Raw genomic sequence first — 24,427 nt, forward strand, 5'->3', positions numbered from 1 at the left:
GTAAATAGATCAGACTTAATGGTCTGACTGAGACTGGAGGGACCCCAGAAGACATGGCCCCCAGACACTCTGTTAGCCTAAAACTAAAACCATTCCCTAAGCCAACTCTTCAGCCAAAGGTTAGACTGCTGTATGAGACATAAGATGGTACTGGTGAGGAGTGTGCTTCTTAGCTCAAGTACATACTTGAGATTAAGTGGCTGGCTCGTGTTCCGAGGTGAGATGCGAGGGCAGAGAGGGACAGGAGCTGGTTGAATGGACACAGGAAAAGCACGGTGGAGGGGAGGAGTGTGCTGCCACATTATAGGAAGGGCAGCTTGGGTAACAAAGCGAAGTGCATAAGTTTTTGTATGGAAACTGACTTGATTGTGAACTTTCACTTAAAGCACACTAATTTGTTTTTCAAATAAAAAGCAAAATAAGTTTTTGCTGATTTAAGCCAAAAAGAAAGTGCACTGAAAACCTATGTGAATAGACCTGCATTTACTGACATGGAAAAGATTGGCAGTGTTTGTTCTTAATCCAGAAAACTGGTTATAGAACGATGTTTCCCATGCTCTGGAATAAACAGAGTGCCGACATGTTTATATCTGCCAGGGAACAAAAATATTCTGAAGGGTTATTTTGTAATAAAATATGTTTTAAGTCATAATAAAAAATACAGAACTTTCTCAACTCCTCAAGTACACACACTGACCCCGACAGCCTGTTAATATACACACGTACCGCACATTCCAAATACACCCACTGACACTCCCTCCACTCCTTCAGGATGGAAGCACACATACAGCACCTTACAGCCTCAAATGCACACGCAGTTGTGTGCTGGCAAAGGATTACACACCCACACTGGCTTTCTGCAGAGTTAGCAATAAATGTAAATTGTCCCAGATACAAATGGAGAAGTGGCACACAAGTTAATGATCTCAATCAAACATGTAATACTCGTGACTGGAAATTGTATATACACACAGATCATTAGAAGGATGGTTTTGCTGATCTTGGCCAATCTCTTGCATCCTCAACCTATCATGCTTGCAAGTCAATCATGATTTCATGACAGGACACTACAAATAAACGGTTGGATTTTAGTCAATTCAGCAAAATCACTCACTTCCTGGCCTAATGAGTGCCATTTCAACATGAATGTTGGTTGACATGTTTCTTATGTTAACAAGGAGGACCTAAGAGAAGCGAGCTCGGAGGTTGGAACTTGACTGAATTTTCCTTGACAGATTTTTCCGAGCTTAAACGAGAGTGCTTTTCAAATCCTGAAGAACTGTTCAAAATTAGCTTTATTCAGAATGTAATAGATAATGACTTGACACACTTGTCAGTTTAAAGAGGCATTATTGAAATTTCTCCCCTCATTTTTAGTCCACCAATTAGGAAAACAATCACTGCAGTCCTGAGATGCAGCGTTTGCCATTACCCGTGGTATAAATACTGCCAGCACAGGAGAAGCTATCCACCCGAGGGCACTGAATTCTACACCATGAAAGGGGATCTCCCAATACAAAACCAACGCCTGCAAATAACCCAAGACCATATAGGAGGGGAAAGTATACCAGCAACATTACTAAGGGTGAGTTTGCGTGTCCATTACCTTCCTTTGTAATAGAACTGAACTATGAGGAAGCGGAAAAGCGGTGCGCTCTGTGCTCAGGGTTTGAGGCCTTGCCCTGGCACAGCCCAGCTCAGCACAGCTGTGAGACCTACCCTTAGGGGCCCTGCCTTCCCTGCTCCTGCCTTGCGCCTCCCTGAAGGGGACTTTCCACCACTAAAGCCTGAAGCCCTTAGAGGGAGGCAGTCGTGCGCCCCAGAGCCCTGTTCCAGGAGGTTGTGCACATGCGTGAGCTCCTAAAGCAGGGTGGGAATGGGGTTCCCTGAACCATGGTTGCAGAGTGGTTAAGAGCTGCTGCTTCCTAACCAAAAGGCCAGTTGTTCGAATCTACCAAGCGTTCCTTGGAAGTCCTATGGAGCAGTTCTACTCTGTCCTACAGGATCATTAGGGGTCAGAATCGACTCTACGGTAATGGGTTTATGAAGAGCACTGTAGGAGCAGAGAACAAAGCATCTGGGGTGAATTCTGAGGCTTCTTGGAAAGCAGGCGACACCTCCTCACCCAGAACCTCCACATCAACCCTTCTGCCAAAAGAGTGTGTCTGAAGCCACCACTCACAATTTGTAAAAATTCTCGTCATTGTTTTTGTGCCATGGAGTCAATCTCCCCTCATGGAGACCCTATATGACACAGTAGAACTGCCCCATAGCGTTTCCTAGGCTGTAATCTTTATGGGGGCAGATTCCCTGCTGTTTTTCCTCTGCAGCCAGAGCCTTATTTGCTGGGTATTTGCTTAGCAACCCAGCGCTTAACCTCGCACAGTCAGGGCTCCTTCCCTAAGCTTACCCTTTGCTATCAAGTGGATTTTGACTCACAGCAACCCTACCAGTCAGAGTGGAACTTATCCACAGGGTTTCCAAGGAGTGGATGGTGGATTTGAACTGCCACCTTTTGGTTAGCAGCGGGGCTCTTAGCCACTTAGCAACCAGGGCTCCACTTAAAATACAGTATCCCGGAATTGGGAAGAGTGCTCTTCCACATTTAGATACACTTTGGACCACAATCATTTCTTCCTCTGAATAAGCTTTCAAAAAATACTGTTTCTTTTTCCTATTCACTTGGAAAGTTCCATTACAGAACTGGACAACCTAAGAATTTTAGACCTGGAAATGCTGTAAGACATACTTTCTCCTGATGCCATTCCAAAAGTTTTACCTACTATATTTACTGTCATACAGTTTTTCTTGCTGCATTTGCTTAATATACAGACATTTCACAAGAAATGTTGAGGCACCAATGTTTTGTCTGAAATTTACTTGTTTCCTTGACCAGGACAGTTGAGAACCAGGTCACAGAAAGGAGCTCCTTGCTTTCCCTAGGTTCTTGCTCCACACAGGTGGAATGGCATAAGCTGCACCCTTAGAATTTATGAAATCGAATAAAAATTTATAACATTTTTATTACAAAATAAATATTTATGGAAGGAAAACAAGTCGTTTTACAATACCGTTTAAGAAAATAAAACATAGGAATAAATGTACCCATTGATACGAAAGCCTTATACAACGAAAAGTATAAAACACTACTGAAAGATCTTAAAGAAGACCTAGATAGATGGAAAGAAATTCTGTGCTCATGGATTGGAAGACTTAATATAGTCAAGATGTCAATAACACACAAAGTGACCTATGGATAGAACATGATCCTAATCAAAATTCCTATAGTTTTCTTTTCAAAAATGGAAAAAGAATCCTCCTTTTTCTATGGGAAGATGAGAGACCTGAAATAGTCAAAGCAATTTGAAAAATAACAAAGCAGCAGGCCTCATAGTTTCTCACTTCAAAACAGATTACACAGCTACAGTAAATCAAAACAGCCTAGTACTTGTTTAAACATAGACACACAGGCCAATGGAACAGAACTGAAAATCCAGCAATAAATCCAAACATCTATGGTCAATTGGTTTTCAAGCCAAATCCATTCATTGGCAAAAGAATAGTCTCTTCAATAAATGGTGCAGGCTAAATTGGATTTCCACAAACAGAAAAATGAAACAAGATCCATACCCCACAACATACACAAAAACTAAATCAATATGGATCAAGGAGCTAAATTTAAATTTAGAATCATGCAGTTCTATGAAAAAAATGGAGGGGCAAACCTTTTGGACATAATTGGTTTTCAAATGATAGATTATCAAACACAATACTGAATGCACAAGCATCAGAAAACATAATAGATAACTTGGACCTCATAAGAGTTAAATGCTTGTGCTCATCAAAAGACTCAATAAAAATAGGGAAGAGACAGCCTACGGACTGGGAAAAATTCTTTGGGAATTATATAAGTGATTAGAGTCTAATATCTAAAATATATAACACTTTTACAACTTCATAACCAAAAGACAATCATATCAAGAAGTGGGCAAAGAACATGAGCAGACATTTCACCAATGAGAATATTCGATGACCAACAGACACGAGAAGAGGTGCTCAATGGCATTAGGCATCAGGGAAATGCAAATCAATATCAAAATGAGATGCCATTTCACTCCCACTGTGATGGCTACAATAATAAAATCAAAAACTAAAAAATGGGAAAATAACAAGTGTTGGAGAGGATTTGGATAAATTGGAACTCTCATCTGTTGCTGGTGAAAACTCAAAATGATATAGCCAATTTCAAAACAGTCTGGTGGTTCCTCAAAAAACTCCTGGCAGAGCTGCCATATAATCCAGCAATTCCACTCCAGCTATTTGCCCTAGGGATCTGATAGAAGTGACAGGAACAGACATATGCACACCTATTTTCACCGCAGCACTATTCACAAGAGCAAAAAGATGGAAACAACCTAACTGCCCACCAATGGATGAATGGATAAGTAAAATGTGGTACATACATACAATGAAATACTACTCAGCAATAGAGAAATATGAGTTCCCTAAGCTCCTTGGAACATGGAAGAACCTGGAGGACATTATCTTGAGTGAAATAAGTCTCATAATAAAAGAAATATTCTAGGTTATCACATTTATGAAATGAGATGAACTAATAAAAATATGCAGAAAATAATGTGTTTACCAGAGTTGGGGTGGAATGAAGTGGAAATTCACTCTCTAGAGAGTACACACTGGTTACTCTTGGTGATGGGAAAGGTAACACCGAATGAGAGTGAAGTGCACACAGCTGGACGACGGCAATCCATGTGAGTAAAATGTGCACAAAAAAAATAATTTGTTGGTAATAGCACATAACGTATAATTTTCAAACATAAGCAGAAATGACCAAAAATATATATGTGGGTATATATATAAATATATATAATAGATTGGAAACCCTGGTGGTGTAGTGCTTAAGCGCTACGGCTACTAACCAAAGCGTAGGCGGTTCGAATCTGCCAGGCGCTCCTTGGAAACCCTATGGGGCAGTTCTACTCTGTCCTATAGGGTCGCCATGAGTCGGAATCGACTTGACGGAACTGGTTTTATATAACAGATATTATATATGTATTCAGGTAGGCATTTATGTGTATAAGTACACATAAGTGTATATATACGTGAATATGTTTATGCATATACATCTATGGGAATGTATGCACACATAGTTACATATATAATAAATCAAATAGAGGGCAGACTTATTAATATTTCTTATACATAACCAAACACCTCATGGGATTAGTTTTCTGGATTTGAAGTATTAGGAATAGAGTCTAGCGGAACATCTGGGTACACGGGCGTAACAGAGTTCCTAAAGTTATACTTCACGTCCGAGTTTGCTGAGTAGTGTCTGGGGTTTTAAAAGCTTGATACTGGCTTTCTAAGATACAACTATTGGTCTCTACTTATCTACAGCCAAACAGAATGGAGGAAATGAAAGACACAAAAAAGAAACTTGGGGGGTAAGGTCAAGATTGTAGAATAGATGATTCTGGCGGTTCTGGCGAACGCTCTTACAACAAAGATCCCCCCAAAAAGTGAAATGAGTATATTTATGACAAGCTAGCAGCCCGAACATCAAAGTCAAGGTTAGAAAATGAACTGAGGGGCAGGTGGAGGAAGAGACAGTTCAGAAGCGGAGAGGAGTTACTGGACCTGAATCGCCAGGAGCCCTCAGGCAACATTCCTGGGAGTGGCTTCCATGGGCTGCTACAAGCTTTCAGCTGCAGTTTCCCCATGGAGAAGCAGCCAGCCACACGGCCTACACACACCTCCGGAACCAGAGAAGAACACCACTCTCAGCAAAAGCAAAGTACTTGTGTATGCTTTACCATCCACGCCCACCAACCTGGCTTCAGTGGCTAATTTCCCCGGGCCTGAGATAAGCCTTGTTCAGCACCTAGAGCCATTTTCCTGGCCTTGGAAAAGGAATAAATTTGGAACTGGGGGAAAGATAATTTACCAGTTCCACTAACCGGGTGAACTCAGGACAGAAGCGGCTCCTCTCCAGGCATAAACAGTCCATGGACTTTGAGTACCTTTCCCCTATGAATGGACCTATATGGGCCTATTTCAGGAGAATAGGCTCTTCTTGGCAGACTACAACTGTTTCAGATGTGTGGTGGAAAGGGGGGGTAATTGATGTTTGACATTGCTTTGCCTATCAAACAAGGTCCTCACCTACCCACATCAGGGGTCTAAGACTGGTGGCTCCACTCACATCACCCAGCCACCCACGAAAAGGGTCCAAGGACAACTCGTACCTCTCAGTTATTATAACCAAAAACATTGGGTGCCCATTGTCCATCTGCAGAACTCACCTACCTGTATGCTATAGGGAACAGGGACATGCTTTCCTCAGACACACTTGGGGGATAATTCTCAGCCCCCTGCCTCGTTCCGAGTGTGAAGTCCTGCTGCAACCAGATACCGGTACCGACACCCATCACCCCGCCCCTCAAAGACTGTAGAACTGCGTCTGTACCACGCACTTGATGATCATCTACCTGGACACCTGAGTTGCATTCATACAATAAAAGTGAATGGACTCCTAGACTGATATACCTGATAACAGCTCTAGCCATCTGGGGACAGGACATCAGAGTTCCAAAGACAAAAAGAGTCAAGCTAGCTCACTCAAGCAACCCATTTGGGCATATCAAAACAAAACAAAGCAAGAAGCCATGACACAATAAACAAACATAAAATAAACTAATACAATAACTTACAGATGGCTCAGAGACAACAGTCAATATCAAGTCACATAAAGAAAACAGACCATGGGCACCTCAACAGGCTCTCAAAACAAAGAATCAAGGGATCTTTTAGAAGAAAGTGCCTTCCTGGAATTAACAGAGGCAGAACCCAAAAGATTAATATACAGAACCCTTCAAGACATCAGGAAGGAAATCAGGCAATATGCAGGACAAGCCAAGGAACACACAGAGGAAGTAGTTAAAGAAATTAAAAAAATGATTCAGGAACATAATGAAAAATTTAATAAGCTGGAAAAATACGTAGACAGCAATCAGAAATTCAGAAGATTAACAATAAAATTACACAAGTAGACAACTCGATACAAAGTCAGAGGAGCAGAATTGAGCAAGCGGAAGGCAGAATTTCTGAACTTGAAGATAAAGCACTTGGCACCAACATATTTGAAGAAAAATCAGATAAAAGAATTTTAAAAAACAAAGAAACCTTAAGAATCATGTGGGACACTATCAAGAGGGATAACCTAGAAGTGATTGGAGTACCAGGACAGGGAGGGATAACAGAAAATACAGAGAGAACTGTTGAAGATTTGTGGGCAGAAAACTTCCCTGATATCGTGAAAGATAAGAAGATATCTATCCAAGATGCTCACCAAACTCCACATAAGGTAGATTTTAAAAGAAAGTCACCAAGGCATTTTATAATGTAACTTGCAAAAACCAAAGATAAAGAGAGAATTTTAAGAGCAGCTAGGGATAAACGCAAAGTCACCTACAAAGGAGAGTCAGTAAGAATAAACTCTGACTACTCGGCAGAAACCATGCAGGCAAGAAGGCAGTGGGATGACTTATATAAAAAAAAGAAGGAAAAAAATTGCCAGCCAATAATCATATATCCACCAAACTGTCTCTCAAACATGAAGGTGAAACTAGGACATTTCCAGATAAACAGAAGTTTTGGGATTTCATAAATACCCAACCAAAACTACAAGAAATACTACAGGGAGTTCTTTGGTTAGAAAAGGAACAATATCAGGTATCAATCCAACACTAGAACACTGGGCAGAGCAAACGGAAGTCGACCCAGACAGGGAAACCCCAGAAATAAATCAAGATTATAAAAACACTCAAAACAGGGAAACACCAATGGTATTATGTAAAAGAAGACTACATTAAAACAATAAAGAGGGACAAAGAAATGTAGTCATATATCTTCCATATGGAACGGAAGATAAGGTGATACAAGAAATAAAAGTTAAGTTAAAATTTAGAAAAATAGGGGTAAATAATAAGGTAAGCACAAAGTAGACAAATTATCCTACACATCAAAATAAAATGCAAGAAAAAATAGAGACCCAGCAGAAACAAAATGAACAACAAAAATATGAGGAAAGGAGAATATATAAGGATAATCTACTCAGCACATAAAATTAACTGGGAAAAACAAACTGTCAACAATACACACAAAAAAACATCAAAACGAAATTCTTACCTATCTGTAATTACGCTGAATGTAAATGGGCTAAATGCACCAATAAAGAGACAGAGAGTGGCAGAATGGAGTAAAAAACATGATCCGTCTATATGCTGCCTACAAGAGACACACCTTAGACTTAGAGACACAAACTTAAACGCAAAGGATAGAAAAAAATATATGAAGCAAACAACAATGAAAGAAGAGCGAGAGTGGCAATATTAATTTCTGACAAAAGAGACTATAAAGTTAAATCCATCATTAAAGATAGGGAAGGACACTATATAATCATTAAAGAGACAATATACAAAGAAGATATAACCATATTAAACATTTATGCACCCAATGACAGGGCTGCAAGAGACAGAAAACAAATTCTAACAGCATTGAACTGTGAGACAGACAGCTCCACAGTAATAGTCGGAGACTATGACACACCACTTTCGGTGAAGGACAGGACATCCAGAAAGAAGCTCAATGAAGACACGGAATATCGAAATGCCACAACAAACCAACATGACATCATAGATATATGCAGAATGCACCACCCAACGACAGCCATTTATACATTATTTCTAGTGCACATGGAACATTCTCTAGAATAGACCACATATTAGGTCATAAAGCAAGCCTTAGAAAAATCCAAAACACTGAAATATTACAAAGCATCTTCTCTAACCATAAGGCCATAAAAATAGAAATCGATAACAGAAAAAGCAGGGAAAAGAAATCAAACACTTGGAAACTGAACAATACCCTGCTCAAAAAGGACTGGGTTATACAAGACATTAAAGATGGAATAAAGAAATTCATAGAATACAATGAGAATGAAAACACTTCTTATCAGAATCTTTGGGACACAGCGAAAGCAGTGCTCATTTATTGATATCAATAAATGCACACATCCAAGAAGAAGAAAGGGCCAAAATCAAAAAATTATCCCTACAACTTGAACAAATTGAAAGAGAGCAACAAAAGAAACCCTCAGCCACTAGAAGAAACCAAATTAAAAAATTAGAAAAGGAGGAGGCGGGGCCAAGATGGCTGACTTGGTAGAACTACTGTGGATCCCTCTTGCAAAAAAGACTTTGAAAAGCAAGTGAATTGCTCATATACATGACAATCTACGAACCCCGAACATCAAACACTGAACTAAAGAGTTGACCTCAGTGACGGGAGCAAAAAACGCGCCCTGAAGCAGCAGCCGCTTCTGCAACCGGCGTCCTGAGCCCGCAGCCTTGAGCCCTCGTGGTTCCCCGGTACCAGAGTGGTGGGGCTGATTGCGGCTTACTCAGATGGGGCAAGCACAGGACACAGCCCTAACCCATAAACCGCTGGAGTAACCTTGGTAAATGATCAGCCAGAGCAAGCAGGCTGCACGCTGACAAGAGAACTAGCAACCACGGAGAAGCAGCGATTGTTTTCGGAGCCTGGAGCCACAGTCCCAGTCAGAAAACCTTCATGCTGGGCTTTGGACTAAGCACAGAGGAGCTGAGCACAGCTTTCTGAGATGGTGTAAGCACGGGACACAGGCCTGACCCTGGGGGGGCAATCTCAACCAAGCCAGCGCACACAGGCTACAGGCCCCTTTGGAATCTCAGATAAAACAGTCATCACCAAGCAAGATAAGTAACTTTGTCTATATTTCCCGTGGCTACTCTCTCCTATCTATCTGATCCCCCCCTCCCTGCCCCAGCTAGCTTCATTAACATTGGAATTGCCTAGGCCAGGGAGTGAAGTACTCTGAGGTGTTTTTTTTCTTTCCACTAACCCTTTCTCTTGGCCTGAGAGAAGCAGCAACTAACAACCACGGGGAAAAAATTCTTCCGATTTCCCTAAACTGGAATAAAAATACAGAACCAGGTCCAGCCAAGCATATAAGATCCACAGTCCTTGGCTTTCATCCCTGCAGGGAACAAGGTGCCTGTTATAATGTAAAGGCAATTCTGATAGAGATCTGACTGTAATTGTTGTAGCAAAGAAGTGGAAAGACAAGTTTTCAAGGTCTGATGCCTTTCTACCTATTAAACAGAGCCCTCACTGACCCACACAGGGGAACTGAGGGCTGAAGCTCCACCCAAACCAGCTAGCCACCTGCTAATGGGGTCTTAGGATAGTGACGCCTACCAATCTTTAGAGTTACAAGCATTGGGTGCCTAAGGTACAGCTGCAGAGCCCACCCACCAATATGCTCTAGGATTAGAGACACTCTTACCTCACTGGCACGTGGAGGAATGCTGTCAGCATCCTGCCCTCCTTGGAGTGTGCCCCCTGCCGCTATGAGAATCTGGTGCACACAACTATCACCACTACTTCTCTAAGTTAATAGGTTACAGTCTACACCACACACTTGGTGACCCAAAATCAGAACACTTAAGCTGATTCTATTCAAGAATAGTGAATGGACTCTTAGGCTTATATATCTGGTAACAGCTTAAACCAGCTGGTAATAGGACATAAATGATTCAAAGGCTACAACAATCAAGACAGTGCAACGTAGTACCCCATCTGGGTATACTGAAACAAAACAAAACAAGAAGATAAGACTCAGTGAGCAATATAAAATAAATCATTACAATATCTTCTACATGGCTTGGAGACAGCAGTCGATATCAAATCACATGAAGAAGCAGACCATGATTGTTTCTACAAATCCCCATATTAAAGAATCAAAACCTTTCCCAAATGAAGATACAATTCTGGAATTGCCACATCCAGAATACAAAAAACTAATTTACAGAATGCTTCAAGACATCAGGGATGACCTCAAAAATGAAATAAGGCAATCTACACAAAAAGCCAATGAACACACTGACAAAGCAGTTGAAGAACTCAAAAAGATTATTCAAGAACATAGTGGAAAAATTAGTAAGTTGCAAGAATCCATAGAGAGACAGCATTCAGAAATCCAAAAGATTAACAGTAAAATTACAGAATTAGACAACTCAATAGGAAGTCAGAGGAGCAGAATCAAGGAATTGGAATGCAGAGTGGGGGAGGTGGAGGGTAAGGCAATTGACACCAAAATAGTTGAAGAAAATCACATAAAAGAAATGAAAAAAATGAAGAAACCCTAAGAATCATGTGGGACTCTATCAAGAAGAATAACTTGCATGTGATTGGGGTTCCAGAACAGGGAGGGATAACAGAAAATACAGAGAAAATAGTTGAAGATCTGTTGGCAGAAAACTTCCCTGGCATTATGAAAGTCGAAAGGATATCTATCCAAGATGCTCATCTAACCGCATACAAGATTGATCCAAAAAGAAAATCACCAAGGCATATTATCATCAAACTTGCCAAAACCAAAGATAAAGAGAAAATTTTAAAAGCAGACAGGGATAAAAGAAAAGTCACCTACAAAGGAGAATCAGTAAGTTCAGACTACTCAGCAGAAACCATGCAGGCAAGAAGGCAATGGGATGACATATCTAGAGCACTGAAGGAGAAAAACTGTCAGCCAAGAATCATATATCCAGCAAAACTTTCTCTCAAATATGAAGGTGAAATTAAAACATTTACAGACAAACACAAGCTTAGAGAATTTGCAAAAACCAAACCAAAGCTACAAGAATTACTAAAGGAGACGTCGCTCCCTACCCTCCTGCCACCGCCTGCCCTCGCTCGCTAGAGCTCCCGCCCACCACCTGCCATCCTTCCTCGGGTCTCTCGTTAGTCAGCTGCCGCCTCCTCAGCGACCAGCCAGCGCCTCCGAGCTCATGACTTGTGGAGCGGTGTCCTCTCCACGGAAAGGCCGGACTCGGAGTCACCGCCAAAGTGCCTTTCATTTGAGAAGTTCAAGGTACTTTGTAGAACTTCTGCCACACAGGCCGGACATCTCGCAGCACATTTGTAAGTGATGGCTGCCAACAGGAAGAATCTGGTGATTGTTGGTGATGGAGCTTGTGGCAACACCTGCTTGCTCATAGTCTTCAGCACTGATCAGTTCCCCGAGGTGTATGTGCCCACAGTGTTTGAGAACTATGTGGCAGATATTGAAGTGGAAGGAAAGCAGGTAGAGTTGGCTTTGTGGGACACAGCTGGGCAAGAAGACTATGATCGTCTGAGGCCCCTCTCCTACCCGGACACTGATGTCATACTGATATGTTTCTCCATCAACAGCCCTGATAGTTTAGAAAACATCCCAGAAAAATGGACCCCAGAAGTCAAGCATTTCTGTCCCAGTGTGCCCATCATCCTGGTTGGGAATAAGAAGGATCTTTGGAATGATGAGCACACAAGGCGGGAGCTAGCCAAGATGAAGCAGGAGCTGGTAAAACCTGAACAAGACAGGGATATGGCAAACAGGATTGGTGCTTTTGGGTACATGGAGTGTTCAGCAAAGACCAAAGAGGGAGTGAGGGAGGTTTTTGAAACAGTCACGAGAGCGGCTACGCAAGCCAGACGTGGAAAGAAAAAATCTGGGTGCCTTATCTTGTGAAACCTCGCTGTAAGCACAGCCCTCATGTGGTTAATTTTGAAGTGCTGTTTATTACTCTTAGTGTATGACTACTGGCCTTTTTCATTTACCTATTATTTACCTAAGGTTACAAATCAGAAGTCATCTTGCTACCAGTATTTAGAAGCCAACCACGATTATTAATGATGTCCAGCCCCTCTGGCCCACCAGGGCCCCTCTGACACTGCTCTAACAGCCCTCCTCTGCACTCCCACCTGACACACCAGGTGCTAATTCAAGGAATTTCTTAACTTCTTTGCTTCATTCTAGAAAGAGAAAAAGTTGGTAACTTTTGTGAATTAGGCTGTAACTACTTTATACCTAACATGTCCTTCCTATTACCTGTCAGCTGCAAGATATTCTGGTGAGTCTCCACTTCAGGACACACCTCCTAAATGGGTCTCACTGGCATTGCTCTGAAGTGGGCGTCTAGTTTTTTGAAAATGTGCTCAGCCGGAAAGGCCAAAGTCCACGCAGCTGTGGCAAAGTTACAGTTCCGTGGTTTCATGTTAGTTACCTTACAGTTACTATGTAATTAGTGCCACTTGACGTATATTTTTTTAACGTATGTTACCAAAAATAAATATATCTACCCCAGACTAGATGTAGTATTTTTTGTATAATTGGATTTCCTAATACTGATATTTGTCATCTCTGCAGAAAGTGTATTGGTTTTTTAAAAAAGAAAGTGTATTTGAAAATAAAGTCAGATGGAAAATTCCTTTTAAAAAAATACAAGAATTACTAAAGGAAATTCTTTGGTCAGAAAATTAATAATATCAGATACCAACACAACACAAGGTCACAGAACAGAACATCCTGATATCAACTCAAATAGGGAAATCACAAAACAAAATAAGATTAATTTAAAAAAGAAAAAAATGCTCAAAACAGGGAATCAATTGAAATCATTATGTAAAAAATTACAATAATCACAAAAGAGGGGTAAATACAGGAGGCATAGATCTTCCATATGGAGAGGAAAACAAGGTGATATAGGATGATACAAGTTAGGTTCTTACTTAGAAAAATAGGGGTAAATATTAAGATAAGCACAAAGAAGTCTAACCATTCCATATTTCAAAATAAAAACCAAGAAAAACATAACGACTCAGCAAAAATAAATTCAACTACTATGAAAATGAGGAACACACAATATACAAAGAAAATGTAAGGACATATTGTCATTAGGAATCAGTCCCTGGAGAAGGACATCATGCTTGGCCGAATAAAGGGTCAGCAGACAAGAGGAAGATCCTCAGTAAGATGGATTGACACAGTAGCAGCAAAAATGAGCTCAACCATAACAATGATTATAAGGATAGTTCAGGACCGGGCAGTGTTTCGTTCTGTTGTGCATAGGGTCGCCATGAGTCGGAATCAACTCGACAGCACCTAAAAACAACAACATCCCTCATGAACTTAGAATCAAAAATCCTCAACAAAATTCTAGCCAATGGAATTCAACAAGATATCAAAAAGGTAATTCATCCTGACCAAGTGGGATTCATACCAGGTATGCAGGGATGGTGCAACATTAGAAAAACAATTAATGTAATACATGATATAAATAAAACAAAGGACAAGAACCACATGATTTTATCAATTGATGCAGAAAAGGCATTTGACAAAGTTCAACACCCATTCATGATAAAAATTCTCAGGAAAACAGGAATAGAAGGAAAAATCCCTCAGCATAATAAAGGGCATTTATACAAAGCAATAGCCAATATCATCCTAAATGGAGAGAGCCTGAAAGCACTCCCCTTAAGACTGGGAACCTGAGAAGTATGCCCTTTATCACTGCTCTGATTCAACATTGTGCTGGAGGTCCTAACCAGAGCAATTAGGCTAGATAAAGAAATAAAGGGCATCCAGATTGGGAAAGAAGAAGTCAAAGTATTTGAAGATGACATGATCTTATACACAGAAAACCCTTATGACTCCTCAAGACAACTACTGAAACAAATAGAAGAGTTCAGCAGAGTAACAGGATACAAGGTAAACATACAAAAATCAGTTGGATACATCTACACCATCAAAAAGTACATCAAAGTGGAAATCACCAAATCAAGACCATTTACAGTAGCCCCTAAGACGATAAAGTACTTAGGAATAAATCTTACCAGAGATGTAAAAGACTTATACAAAGAAAACTAAAAAACACTTCCACTAGAAACATAAAGAGAACCACATAAGTGGAAAAACATACCTTGTTCATGGATAGGAAGACTTAATTATAAATATCTCTATTCTACCAAAAACGATCTATAGATTTAATGCAATTCTGATTCAAATTCCAACAACATTTTTTAATGAGATGGAGAAACAAATCACCAACTTGATAAGAAGAGAAACAGGCCCCAGATAAGTAAAGCATTACTGAAAAAGAAGAACAAAGTGGGAGGCCTCACTCTAACTGATATTAGAACCCATTATACTGCTACAGTAGTCAAAATAGCCTGGTACTGGTACAACAACAGACACACAGACCAATGGAACAGAATTGAGAATCCAGACATAAATCCATCCACATACGAGCAGCTGATATTTGACAAAGTCCCCAAAGCATTTAAACTGGGAAAAGACAGTCTTTTTAACAAATGGTGCTGGCATAACTGGATATGCATCCACAAAAAAGGAACCAGACCTGTACCTCACACCATGCACAAAAATAAGCTCAAAATGGATCAAACTCCAAACACAAAATCTAAATGATAAAGATCATGGAAGAAAAATAGGGACAACATTAGGAGCCCTAATACATGGTATAAACACTATACGAAACATTACTAACAATGCAGAAGAAAAAGTAGATAACTGGGAGCTCCTAAAAATCAAATACCTATGGTCATCCAAAGACTTCACCAAAAGAGTAAAAAGATTGCCTACAGACTGGGAATACGTTTTTAGGTATGACATTTCCGATTAGCGCCCCATCTCTAAAATCTCCATGATACTGCAAAAACTCAACTGCAAAAAGACAACGCAATTAAAGAATGGGCAAAAGATATGAACAGACACTTCACTAAAGAAGACATTCAGGTAGCTAACAGATGCATGAGGAAATGCTCACCATCATTAGCCATTAGAGAAATGTAAATGAAAACTACAATGAGATTCCATCTCACTCCAACAAGGCTGGCATTAATCCAAAAAACACAAAATAATAAATGTTGGAAAGGTTCTGGACAGAATGGAACACTTCTACACTGCTGGTGGGAATGTAAAATGGTACAACAACTTTGGTAATCGATTTGATGCTTCCTTAAAAAGCTAGCAATAGAACTACCATAAAATCGAGAAATCCCACTCCTTGGAATATATCCTAGAGAAATAAGAGCCTGAAATTTTAGTGTTAATCATTAGATTTCTAGTTGCTGTCTATGATTTCTGGCAACGTGTTAAATTTGTCAATGTGTTCTTGCATTGTTTTCCTGAATTCGTCTATTGCTTTTTCTGCATGTTCCTTTGCTTGGTCTGAGTTTGCCTGGTGTCCTTCCTGATATCTTGAAGGGCTCTGTATATTAATCTTTTGAATTCTAACTCCAGTAATTCCAAGACCTTAACTTACTCTGAATGGTTTCCTGGTTCTTTATTTTGGTTGCTTGCTGGAGCCATTTTGAACTGCTTTCTTATCTGATTTGATATTTACTCTTTTCTCCCACCCATCAATAAGTTATTATATTATTCATTGTATGTTCATTTACTGTGTCCTAGCTTTTTGTTTTGTTTTCTTTAGATATGCCCAAGAGTTTGGGTGTGTGAGTTGCTTTGGATACTGACATCTTTGAAGCCCTCACATCCTATCTCCAGGTGGTTAGAGTAGCTAGTAGGTGTGTAAGCTCAGGAATATGTTCACTTTTCTTGTGCAAATGCAACTCAGGTGTCCAGGTTGTTGGTCACTGAGTGCATGGTACAGATTCTCACCTACAGTCCTCGACAGGCAAGGCTGTGTAAGGGTGTTGGGATCAGGCACAGGTATCTGGCTGTAGAAGGGGGCTATATGTGCTGGGCAATGCAGGGGGCTGACGGCTGCCCCCAAGTGCCTGGGTGGAGAGTGTGTCCCTGTCTCCTAGAGTGTGTAGCATGGTGGGTTTTGCAGCCAGTGCTTGGGCGCCCATTGCTGTTGGCTGTAGGTACTGGGAGGTATTGTATATTCTCAGATCGCTGACATGACTGGTGAGATGGAATAAGTGATACCAGTAACCCTCAGGCCCCTGATGTGAGTGGGTGAAGTCCCTGCTTAATGGGCAGGACATTGTCAATTGTCACAAATCTGCAACTCCCCCTTGGCTCTGCAGTTGAAAATAGGCTTCAGATGTAGGCCCTGCTGTTTTATGCTAATGACAGCATGTGTTGCTGAACTGGCCCACACAGATATAGTCAGGGGAGAAGGGTGCTGCATGCCCTTGGTCCCCTTAGGCCAGTACCCAGGCAAAGGGACAGTGCCTGGCCTGAATTCTCAGTTTAGGGGGCATGGTGATTTCTGAAAACTGCGAGACTGGATTGGACATGGATAGCCCTGAGTTTTGGCTTAGTGGGCATGTCAGTTGTTGAACACTGCAGGACTGGTGTTGCAACAGAGCTGGGTGGTGGATGGGTGAGGACAAAGAGGCAAGTGTCCTCTGTGAAATTCCTAGAGCGGGACAGGTTATTTTGACCCTTAACAGTAGGTGAGACATTTACACTTACCTTCCGCAGTTCCAGTACCATTTTTATTCCAATCTGGAGGCTTGTATAGACTCTCCGCTGCCTGGCCTCTTCCGATCTGGTGATACATGTCTCGAACACTACTACTTGCCTCAGCCTGCATACACCATCTGACCCAGCCAGCAGGGTGCTGGCATCCTCACAACTGGCATTTCTTCACTGCTTCTGAACAGTCTCTCCTTCACCTTTCCACTCAGTCCAACTCCTAAGCTTTTTCTTTGATGATCAGGACTCCTAGACTCTTAGATATGATCAATTTGCTTGATTTTTGGATCTTTGTTGTAAGAGAAATGACAGGAAATGAGAGGAAGCATCTGATTATTCCATCATCTTGGCCATGCCTCCTCCTGTTTTCTCTTTACACAATTAAGGTCTGTTCCAAAATATACATATTTTCCATTAAAATAAAGAATTAAAATAATGTCAGTGTTTCCCCACCTCACTTTGGGATCAGCAATCCTATTTGTATTTCTTTAGTCTCTTTCTACAAGGAGAACTTTAACATTCTCCTAAACATCAAAGTCCCCCTAAGAATAGGTTTGTCAGGTTTAGCATACAAAATTCAGGACTCCAGGGATTTCCATGGAATACTGGGGATACATTTACAGTAATATTAGTGCTTGTTTAACAGAAATTTGAAGTCAACAAGTGGCTTCTATTTTATCTGGCAAAACTACCAAAAGGTATAAAACATTAAGCTGTTATGACTTACTCATCCTCAGAAGAACAGAACTGAATTTGTACTCATAAGGCGTGAGATTGAATCTTCATCCCATAAACATAAAACGCAGCACCCAAACCAAGCCAGCACACCAATTTCACAAAATCATTAGCGGTCATTTTGATTATCTGGGATAATAAATACTCCTCAAACACTCTTGAGCACCTAGGCTTAGTGGGCTTGGGAGAAGATGTAAGGACAAGGAAGGCACAAAATCGTTTACTCTGAAGGAAAAGGGCTTACTATGCTACAGCCCTAGGCTCTTCAGGTGTTAAACAGGGACCCCATGGCCCTGAAATGAAGGGATATCTTGAGACCAAGGCATGATTCTACTCACCAAAGTCAAATCCCCATCCACACACACTTGCTCCCATCTAAATTCTAGCTGGCAATTCTGAGCCATGAAGTCCTGCTCCTCAGCTTCAGCTTCACCTGTCTCCATCACACACCCTTGGTCTTTGGAATCCAGGCTCATCAAGGTATTTGCCCATATCTTTGGGGGAACTGTGGTATTATCAGCTTTAAATGAAAATATTTTTGACTTATTTTTCATCATGAACATAATTTTCAGTGTATTAAAGTCAAAATGGCTTGAAAGAGCTTTCATTTTGTTGTTGTTTGAAGAAGACAGGCTTGGTAGAAAAACTGGTCATGGGAGATGAGGTTGTTGACCCCAGTTGGCTGCAATAAGAAAAGAAATGTGTTGTTGTTATTGCTTTTAGGTGTGGTCGAGTCGGTTCCGACTCATACCGCAACTATGTAGAATGGAATGAAAGATTGCCTGGTCCTGACCATCCTTACAATCATTGTTATCCTTGAGCTCATTCTTGCAGCCACTGTGTCAATCCACCTCATCGAGGGTCTTCCTCTTTTCCACTGACCTTGCACTTTGCTAAGCATAAAGTCCTTCTCCAGGGACTGATCCCTCCTGACAACATGTCCAGAGTATGTAAGAGGCAGTCTCGCCATCCTTGCTTCTAAGGAGTATTCTGGTTTCATTTCTTCCAGGACAGAGTTGTTCCTTCTTTTGGCAGTCCATGGTATATTCAATATTCTTCCCCAACACTGCAATTCAAAGGCATCAATTCTTCTTTGGTCTTCCTTATTCATTGTCCAGCTTTCCCATGCATATGATGCGGCTGAAAATACCATGACTTCAGTCAGGCTCACCTTAGTCTTCAAGGTGACATCTTCGCTTTTCAACACTTTAATGAGCTCCTTTGCAACAGATTAACCCCGTGCAACACGTCTTTTGGTTTCTTGATTCTTGCTTCCATGGCTGTTGATCGTGGATCCAAGTAAAATGAAATCGTTTACAGCTTCAATCTCTTCTCCATTTATCAGGATGTTGCTTATTGGTCCAGTTGTGAGGATTTTTGTTTTCTTTATGTTGAGGTGCAGTCCATAGTGAAGGATGTGGCCTCTGATCTTCATTAGTAAATGCTTTAAGTCGTCTTCACCTACAGCAAGCAAGGTTGTGTCATCTGCATAATGCAGGTTGTTAATGAGTCTTCCTCCATTCTAGGTGCCTCGTTTGTCTTCATACAGTCCAGCTTCTCTTATTATTTACTCAGCATACAGATTGAATAGGTATGGTGAAAGGATACAACCCTAAAGCACACCCTTCCTGACTTTAAAACAGTCAGTATTCTCTTGTTCTGTCTGAACAAATGCCTCTTGATCTATGTAAAAGTTCCTCACGAAGACAATTAAGTGTTCGGGAATTCCTATTCTTTGCAATGTTATCCATAATTTGTTATGATCCACACAGCCGTTGCATAGTCAATAAAGCACAGGTAAACATCCTTCTGGTATTCACTGTTTCATCCATAATCCATCTGACATCAGCAGTGATATCCCTGGTTCCACGTCCTCTTCTGAAACCAGCCTCAATTTCTGGCAGTTCTGTGTCCATATACTGCTGCATCTGTTTTTGAATGACCTTTAGCAAAATTTTGCATGCATGCGATATTAATATTGTTTGATAGTATCCGCATTCATTTCGGTCACCTTTCCTGGGAATGGACATAAACATGGATCTCTCCTAGTCAATTGGCCAGGAAGTTGTCTTCCATATTTCTTGGCATAGACGAGTGTGCATCTCCATTGCTGCATCTATCTATGGACACATCTCAATTGATATGCCGTCAATTCCTAGAGACTTGTTTTTTGCCAGTGCCTTCAGTGTAGCTTAGACTTCTTCCTTTAGTGCCATTGGTTCCTGATCATATGCTACCTCTTGAAATGGTTGAACGTAGACTAATTCTTTTTGATTCGGTGTATTCCTTCCATCTTCTTTTGATGCTTCCTGTGTCATTTAATATTTTCCCCATAGAATCCTTCACTATTGCAACTCAAGGCTTGATTTTTTTCATCAGTTTTTTTAGCTTCAGAAATGCCGAGTGTGTTCTTTGCTCTTGGTTTTTTATCTCCAGCTCTTTGCATATGTCATTAAAATTCTTTACTTTGTCTTCTCGAGCTGCCTTTTGAAATCTTTTGTTCAGTTCTTTTACTTCATCATTTCTTCCTTTTGCTTTAGCTGCTCGACATTCATGAGCAAGTTTCAGAGTCTCCTCTGACATCCATCTTGTTCTTCTCTTTCTTTCCTGTCTTTTCAATGACCTCTTGCTTTCTTCATGGATGATGTCCTTGATGTCCTTCCACAACTCATCTGGTCTTTGGTCACTAGTGTTCAGTGTGTCAAATCTATTCTTTAGATGGTCTCAAAATACACTTGGGATATAGTCAAGGTCATATGTTTTCTCTCGTGGACTTGCTCTGGTTTTCTTCAGTTTTAAGCTGAACTTGCATATAAGCAATTTATGGTCTGTTCCACAGTCAGCCCCTGGCCTTGTTCTGATTGATGATATTGAGCTTTTCCATCGTCTCTTTCCACAGATGTAGTCAATTTGATTCCTGTGTGTTCCATCTGGTGAGGTCCTTGTGTATAGCCTCCGTTTATGTTGGTGAAAGAAGGTATTTTCAATGAAGAATTCGTTGGTCTTCTAAAATTCTATCATTCGATGTCCAGCATTGTTTCTATTACCAAGACCATATTTTTCAACTCCCAATTCTTCTTCATTGTTTCCAACTTTCGCATTCCAATCACCAGTAATTATCGATGCATATTCATTGCAAGCCCCCACGTTTCTGTCAGTTTTCCATACTGTGGGGGCTTGTGCGAGCTGCTGTGATGCTGAAAGCTATGCCTCCGGTATTCATATACAAGCAGGGTCACCCACGGAGGACAGATTTCAGCTGAGCTTCCAGACTAAGACAGACTAGGAAGAAGGACCCGGCAGTCTACTTCTGAAAAGCATTAGCCAGTGAAAACCTTACGAATAGCACCACAACATTGTCTGATATAGTGCTGGAAGATGAGCAACTCAGGTTGGAAGGCACTCAAAAGACAACTGGGGAAGAGCTGCCTCCTAAAAACAGAGTCAACCTTAGTGATGTGGATGGAGTCAAGCTTTGGAGACCTTCATTTGCTGATGTGGCACAGCTCAAAATGAGAAGAAACAGCTGCAAACATCCATTAATAATAGGAACCTGGAATGTACAAAATATAAATCTAGGAAAATTGGAAATAATCAAAAATGAAATAGAACACATAAACATCAATATCCTAGGCATTAGTGAGCTGAAATGGACTGGTATTGACCATTTTGAATCTGATGATCATATAGTCTACTATGCTGGGAATGACAACTTGAAGAGGAATGGTGTTGCATTCATCATCAAAATGAACATTTCAAGATCTTTCCTGAAGTACAACGCTGTCACTGATAGGATAATATCCACACCCTTACGAGGAAGACTAGTTAACGTGACTATTATTCAAATTTACGCACCAACCACTAAAGCCAAAGATGAAGAAATAGATTTGTATTAGCTGTTGCAGTCTGAAAAATTAATAAATGCGAGACCAACTTTAATCCAGCTGTCAGAGCACTAGTGGTTTCTGGATGGGCAGGTGTAGAGGAAGCAAAGAGAGGCTGAGGAGGAGAGTTCCACACTGACGGCCTTCACTCAAAAGATGTCCTTACTGGCATGAACAACACTGGTGGTGTAGTGGTTAAGTGCTATTGCTGCTAACCAAAAAGTTGGCAGTATGAATCCTGCAGGTGTTCGTTGGAAATCCTAACGAGCTGTTCTACTCTGTTCTGTGGGTTCACTTTGAGTCAGATTCGACTTGAATGCAACAGGTTTGGGCACTAACATAGTTTCTTATCCCTGTAGAAAGCTATTTTGACTCAGGAGGGAATGTTGTAGAAAAATGCAACAGCAGTAATATCGTAGTGGAAAAGCAGAGAATTCATCCAGAGGAGACAAGGGTTCTTCTTTCCTCTTTGCTACAATTACGTGAGAAAGTCATTTTATAACGTGTTCCTCACGAATTGCATCATGATTTCTGAGTGTTATCTGAATGATAATAAAACTGATAGGACCCAATGAGTATTTCTATCTACAGTATCCACAGTGTTTGCCCAACCACTGTGAAAAGAGCACCTCCATGCAGCTTCTGCCTCTCTGGATATTACTCTGCAGGCAGGAAGTACTTTCTTTGTATTCTCTCTGGCAGCTACAAGGGACAACTCTACACACAGCTTAGATGATACAGTTAGAGAGAGTCAAGAAAATCATCCTAATATTTTTTAAAGCCACTCATTCTGATTGATAAGTCTTGGTGACTTTTCTTGGCATTTGAACTTCTATCATAGGGCAACCTTAAAGGACATTCAACCCAGACTTTCCTATTACAGGAATGGTCAGCCAAATTATTGTATCTAGGCACTCAAGAAAAGCAGGCTTGCTCCGTGATTCTTCTGCTTGTCAGTTAGTCCATTGATTTTTTTCCATGATACACACGCAGGGATTTAGGGCCACTGGATCTGAATGAGTGAACTCAAGGCCAGTGATTCAAACATTGCATTCTGGAGAAACAATCACGTCCAATTCTGCAATTTCTTTTTCTAAATTGGAAATCTTCAACTCTGGAAGCGTATGTGATTAAATTAGCCCATACGAAGCTTAGCAAGATTGGCCATGATAGGAGAAGCCAAAAGTTCTTTGACCCGGCTCCCTGACCATTCTTGTGGAAAGGTCTAAAGCAGGCATTGTCCACTGATAAAAATCATCTCATATCTCCTAGCTCTGTACATCATCAGCCCTTGCTGCAATTTCCTTCATGCAGTCTTTGTGTGGGATTTTCATTCCTGGGTCAAGATGCTAAGACTCTCCTATTCTTCTCTCCTAAATCTCAGTATCTGTGTCTTAAAAAAAAAAAAAAAAAAACCACTTACAAATTAAATAAAGCAGAGAAAATAAACCACACAAAAACCAAGAAAATATACCACCTATTTATAATTTATATATTGCAATCCCCAAAGTGTTCTTAATATGCAAAACCATCTTGAAAAAAGAAGAAGCTGTAGGACACACACTTCAAGATTTAAAATACCACTACGCACATGCAGTGCACTAAACATTCCGGTTATGGCATAAGAATAGACATAGAGACCAAAGGAATAGAATTGGGGGTTCAGAAATGAATTTGTACGTCTTTGCTCAATTTGTTTCAACAATGATGCTATGTCCATTCAATGTGCAAATAATGGTCTCTTTAACATATGACGCTGGGACAACTGGATTTCCACACAGAAAAGCATGAAGGTGGACACGTACTCCACACCATATACAAAAGTTTACTCTAAATGGATAGATGACCTAAATATGAGAACTAAAACCATAAAACCCTTAAAAGTAAGCATCAGAGTTATATTTCATGTTTTTTTCCCCCTCACTTTCGCAGATAGGACATAACAAACAAACAGACAAATTTCTCTTGGTGCAATTTAAATCTTTTGTGTATCAGTGAGCACTATCAAGAAAGTGAAGACCACTACAGGTTGCGAGATCATACTTGGAATCTCCACATTCCCTAAGGGTTTCATATTCAGAAATATAAGGAGTGCCTAGAACTAAATACAGAAACACAAGCTACCCAATTTAAAAAAGTGGCAAAAGGCATAAATAGGCATTATTCCAAAGAAAATACAAATGGCCAGTATGCACATGAAAAGAGGCATCAGCAGTCATTAGGGAAATGCAAATGAAAATCACAATGAGGTATCACTCCACATCCCACTGATGGCTTTTGCCAGAAAAAAAAAAAAAACACAAACAGAAGAAAGTTAGTGAGAATGGAAGAAACAGGGCCATGTGCATTGCTACTGCGCATCTGAGGTACAGCAGCCACTGTATTACACAGTTTGGTGGTTCCTCAAATAATCTAACAAAGAATTGCCATACGACCCTGTCATTGCACTCCTAGGCCTATA

General features: G+C 40.6%; 1 protein-coding gene across 2 annotated transcripts in view; it reads left to right on the forward strand.

The window, feature by feature from the left end:
- The window catches only part of LOC126083166 (transforming protein RhoA-like), an 885,451-nt gene extending 872,820 nt beyond the window's left edge, over positions 1 to 12,631 (forward strand). For both annotated transcript variants that reach the window (XM_049896578.1, XM_049896577.1), the window contains exon 2: positions 12,206 to 12,631. In XM_049896578.1, coding sequence (XP_049752535.1) covers positions 12,206 to 12,631 — 426 coding nt within the window. The remainder of the gene's footprint in view (positions 1 to 12,205) is intronic.
- The last annotated feature ends 11,796 nt before the right edge of the window (positions 12,632 to 24,427 follow it).

This window comes from Elephas maximus, chromosome 9, assembly GCF_024166365.1.
Source record: "Elephas maximus indicus isolate mEleMax1 chromosome 9, mEleMax1 primary haplotype, whole genome shotgun sequence".
Lineage (NCBI taxonomy): Eukaryota > Metazoa > Chordata > Mammalia > Proboscidea > Elephantidae > Elephas > Elephas maximus.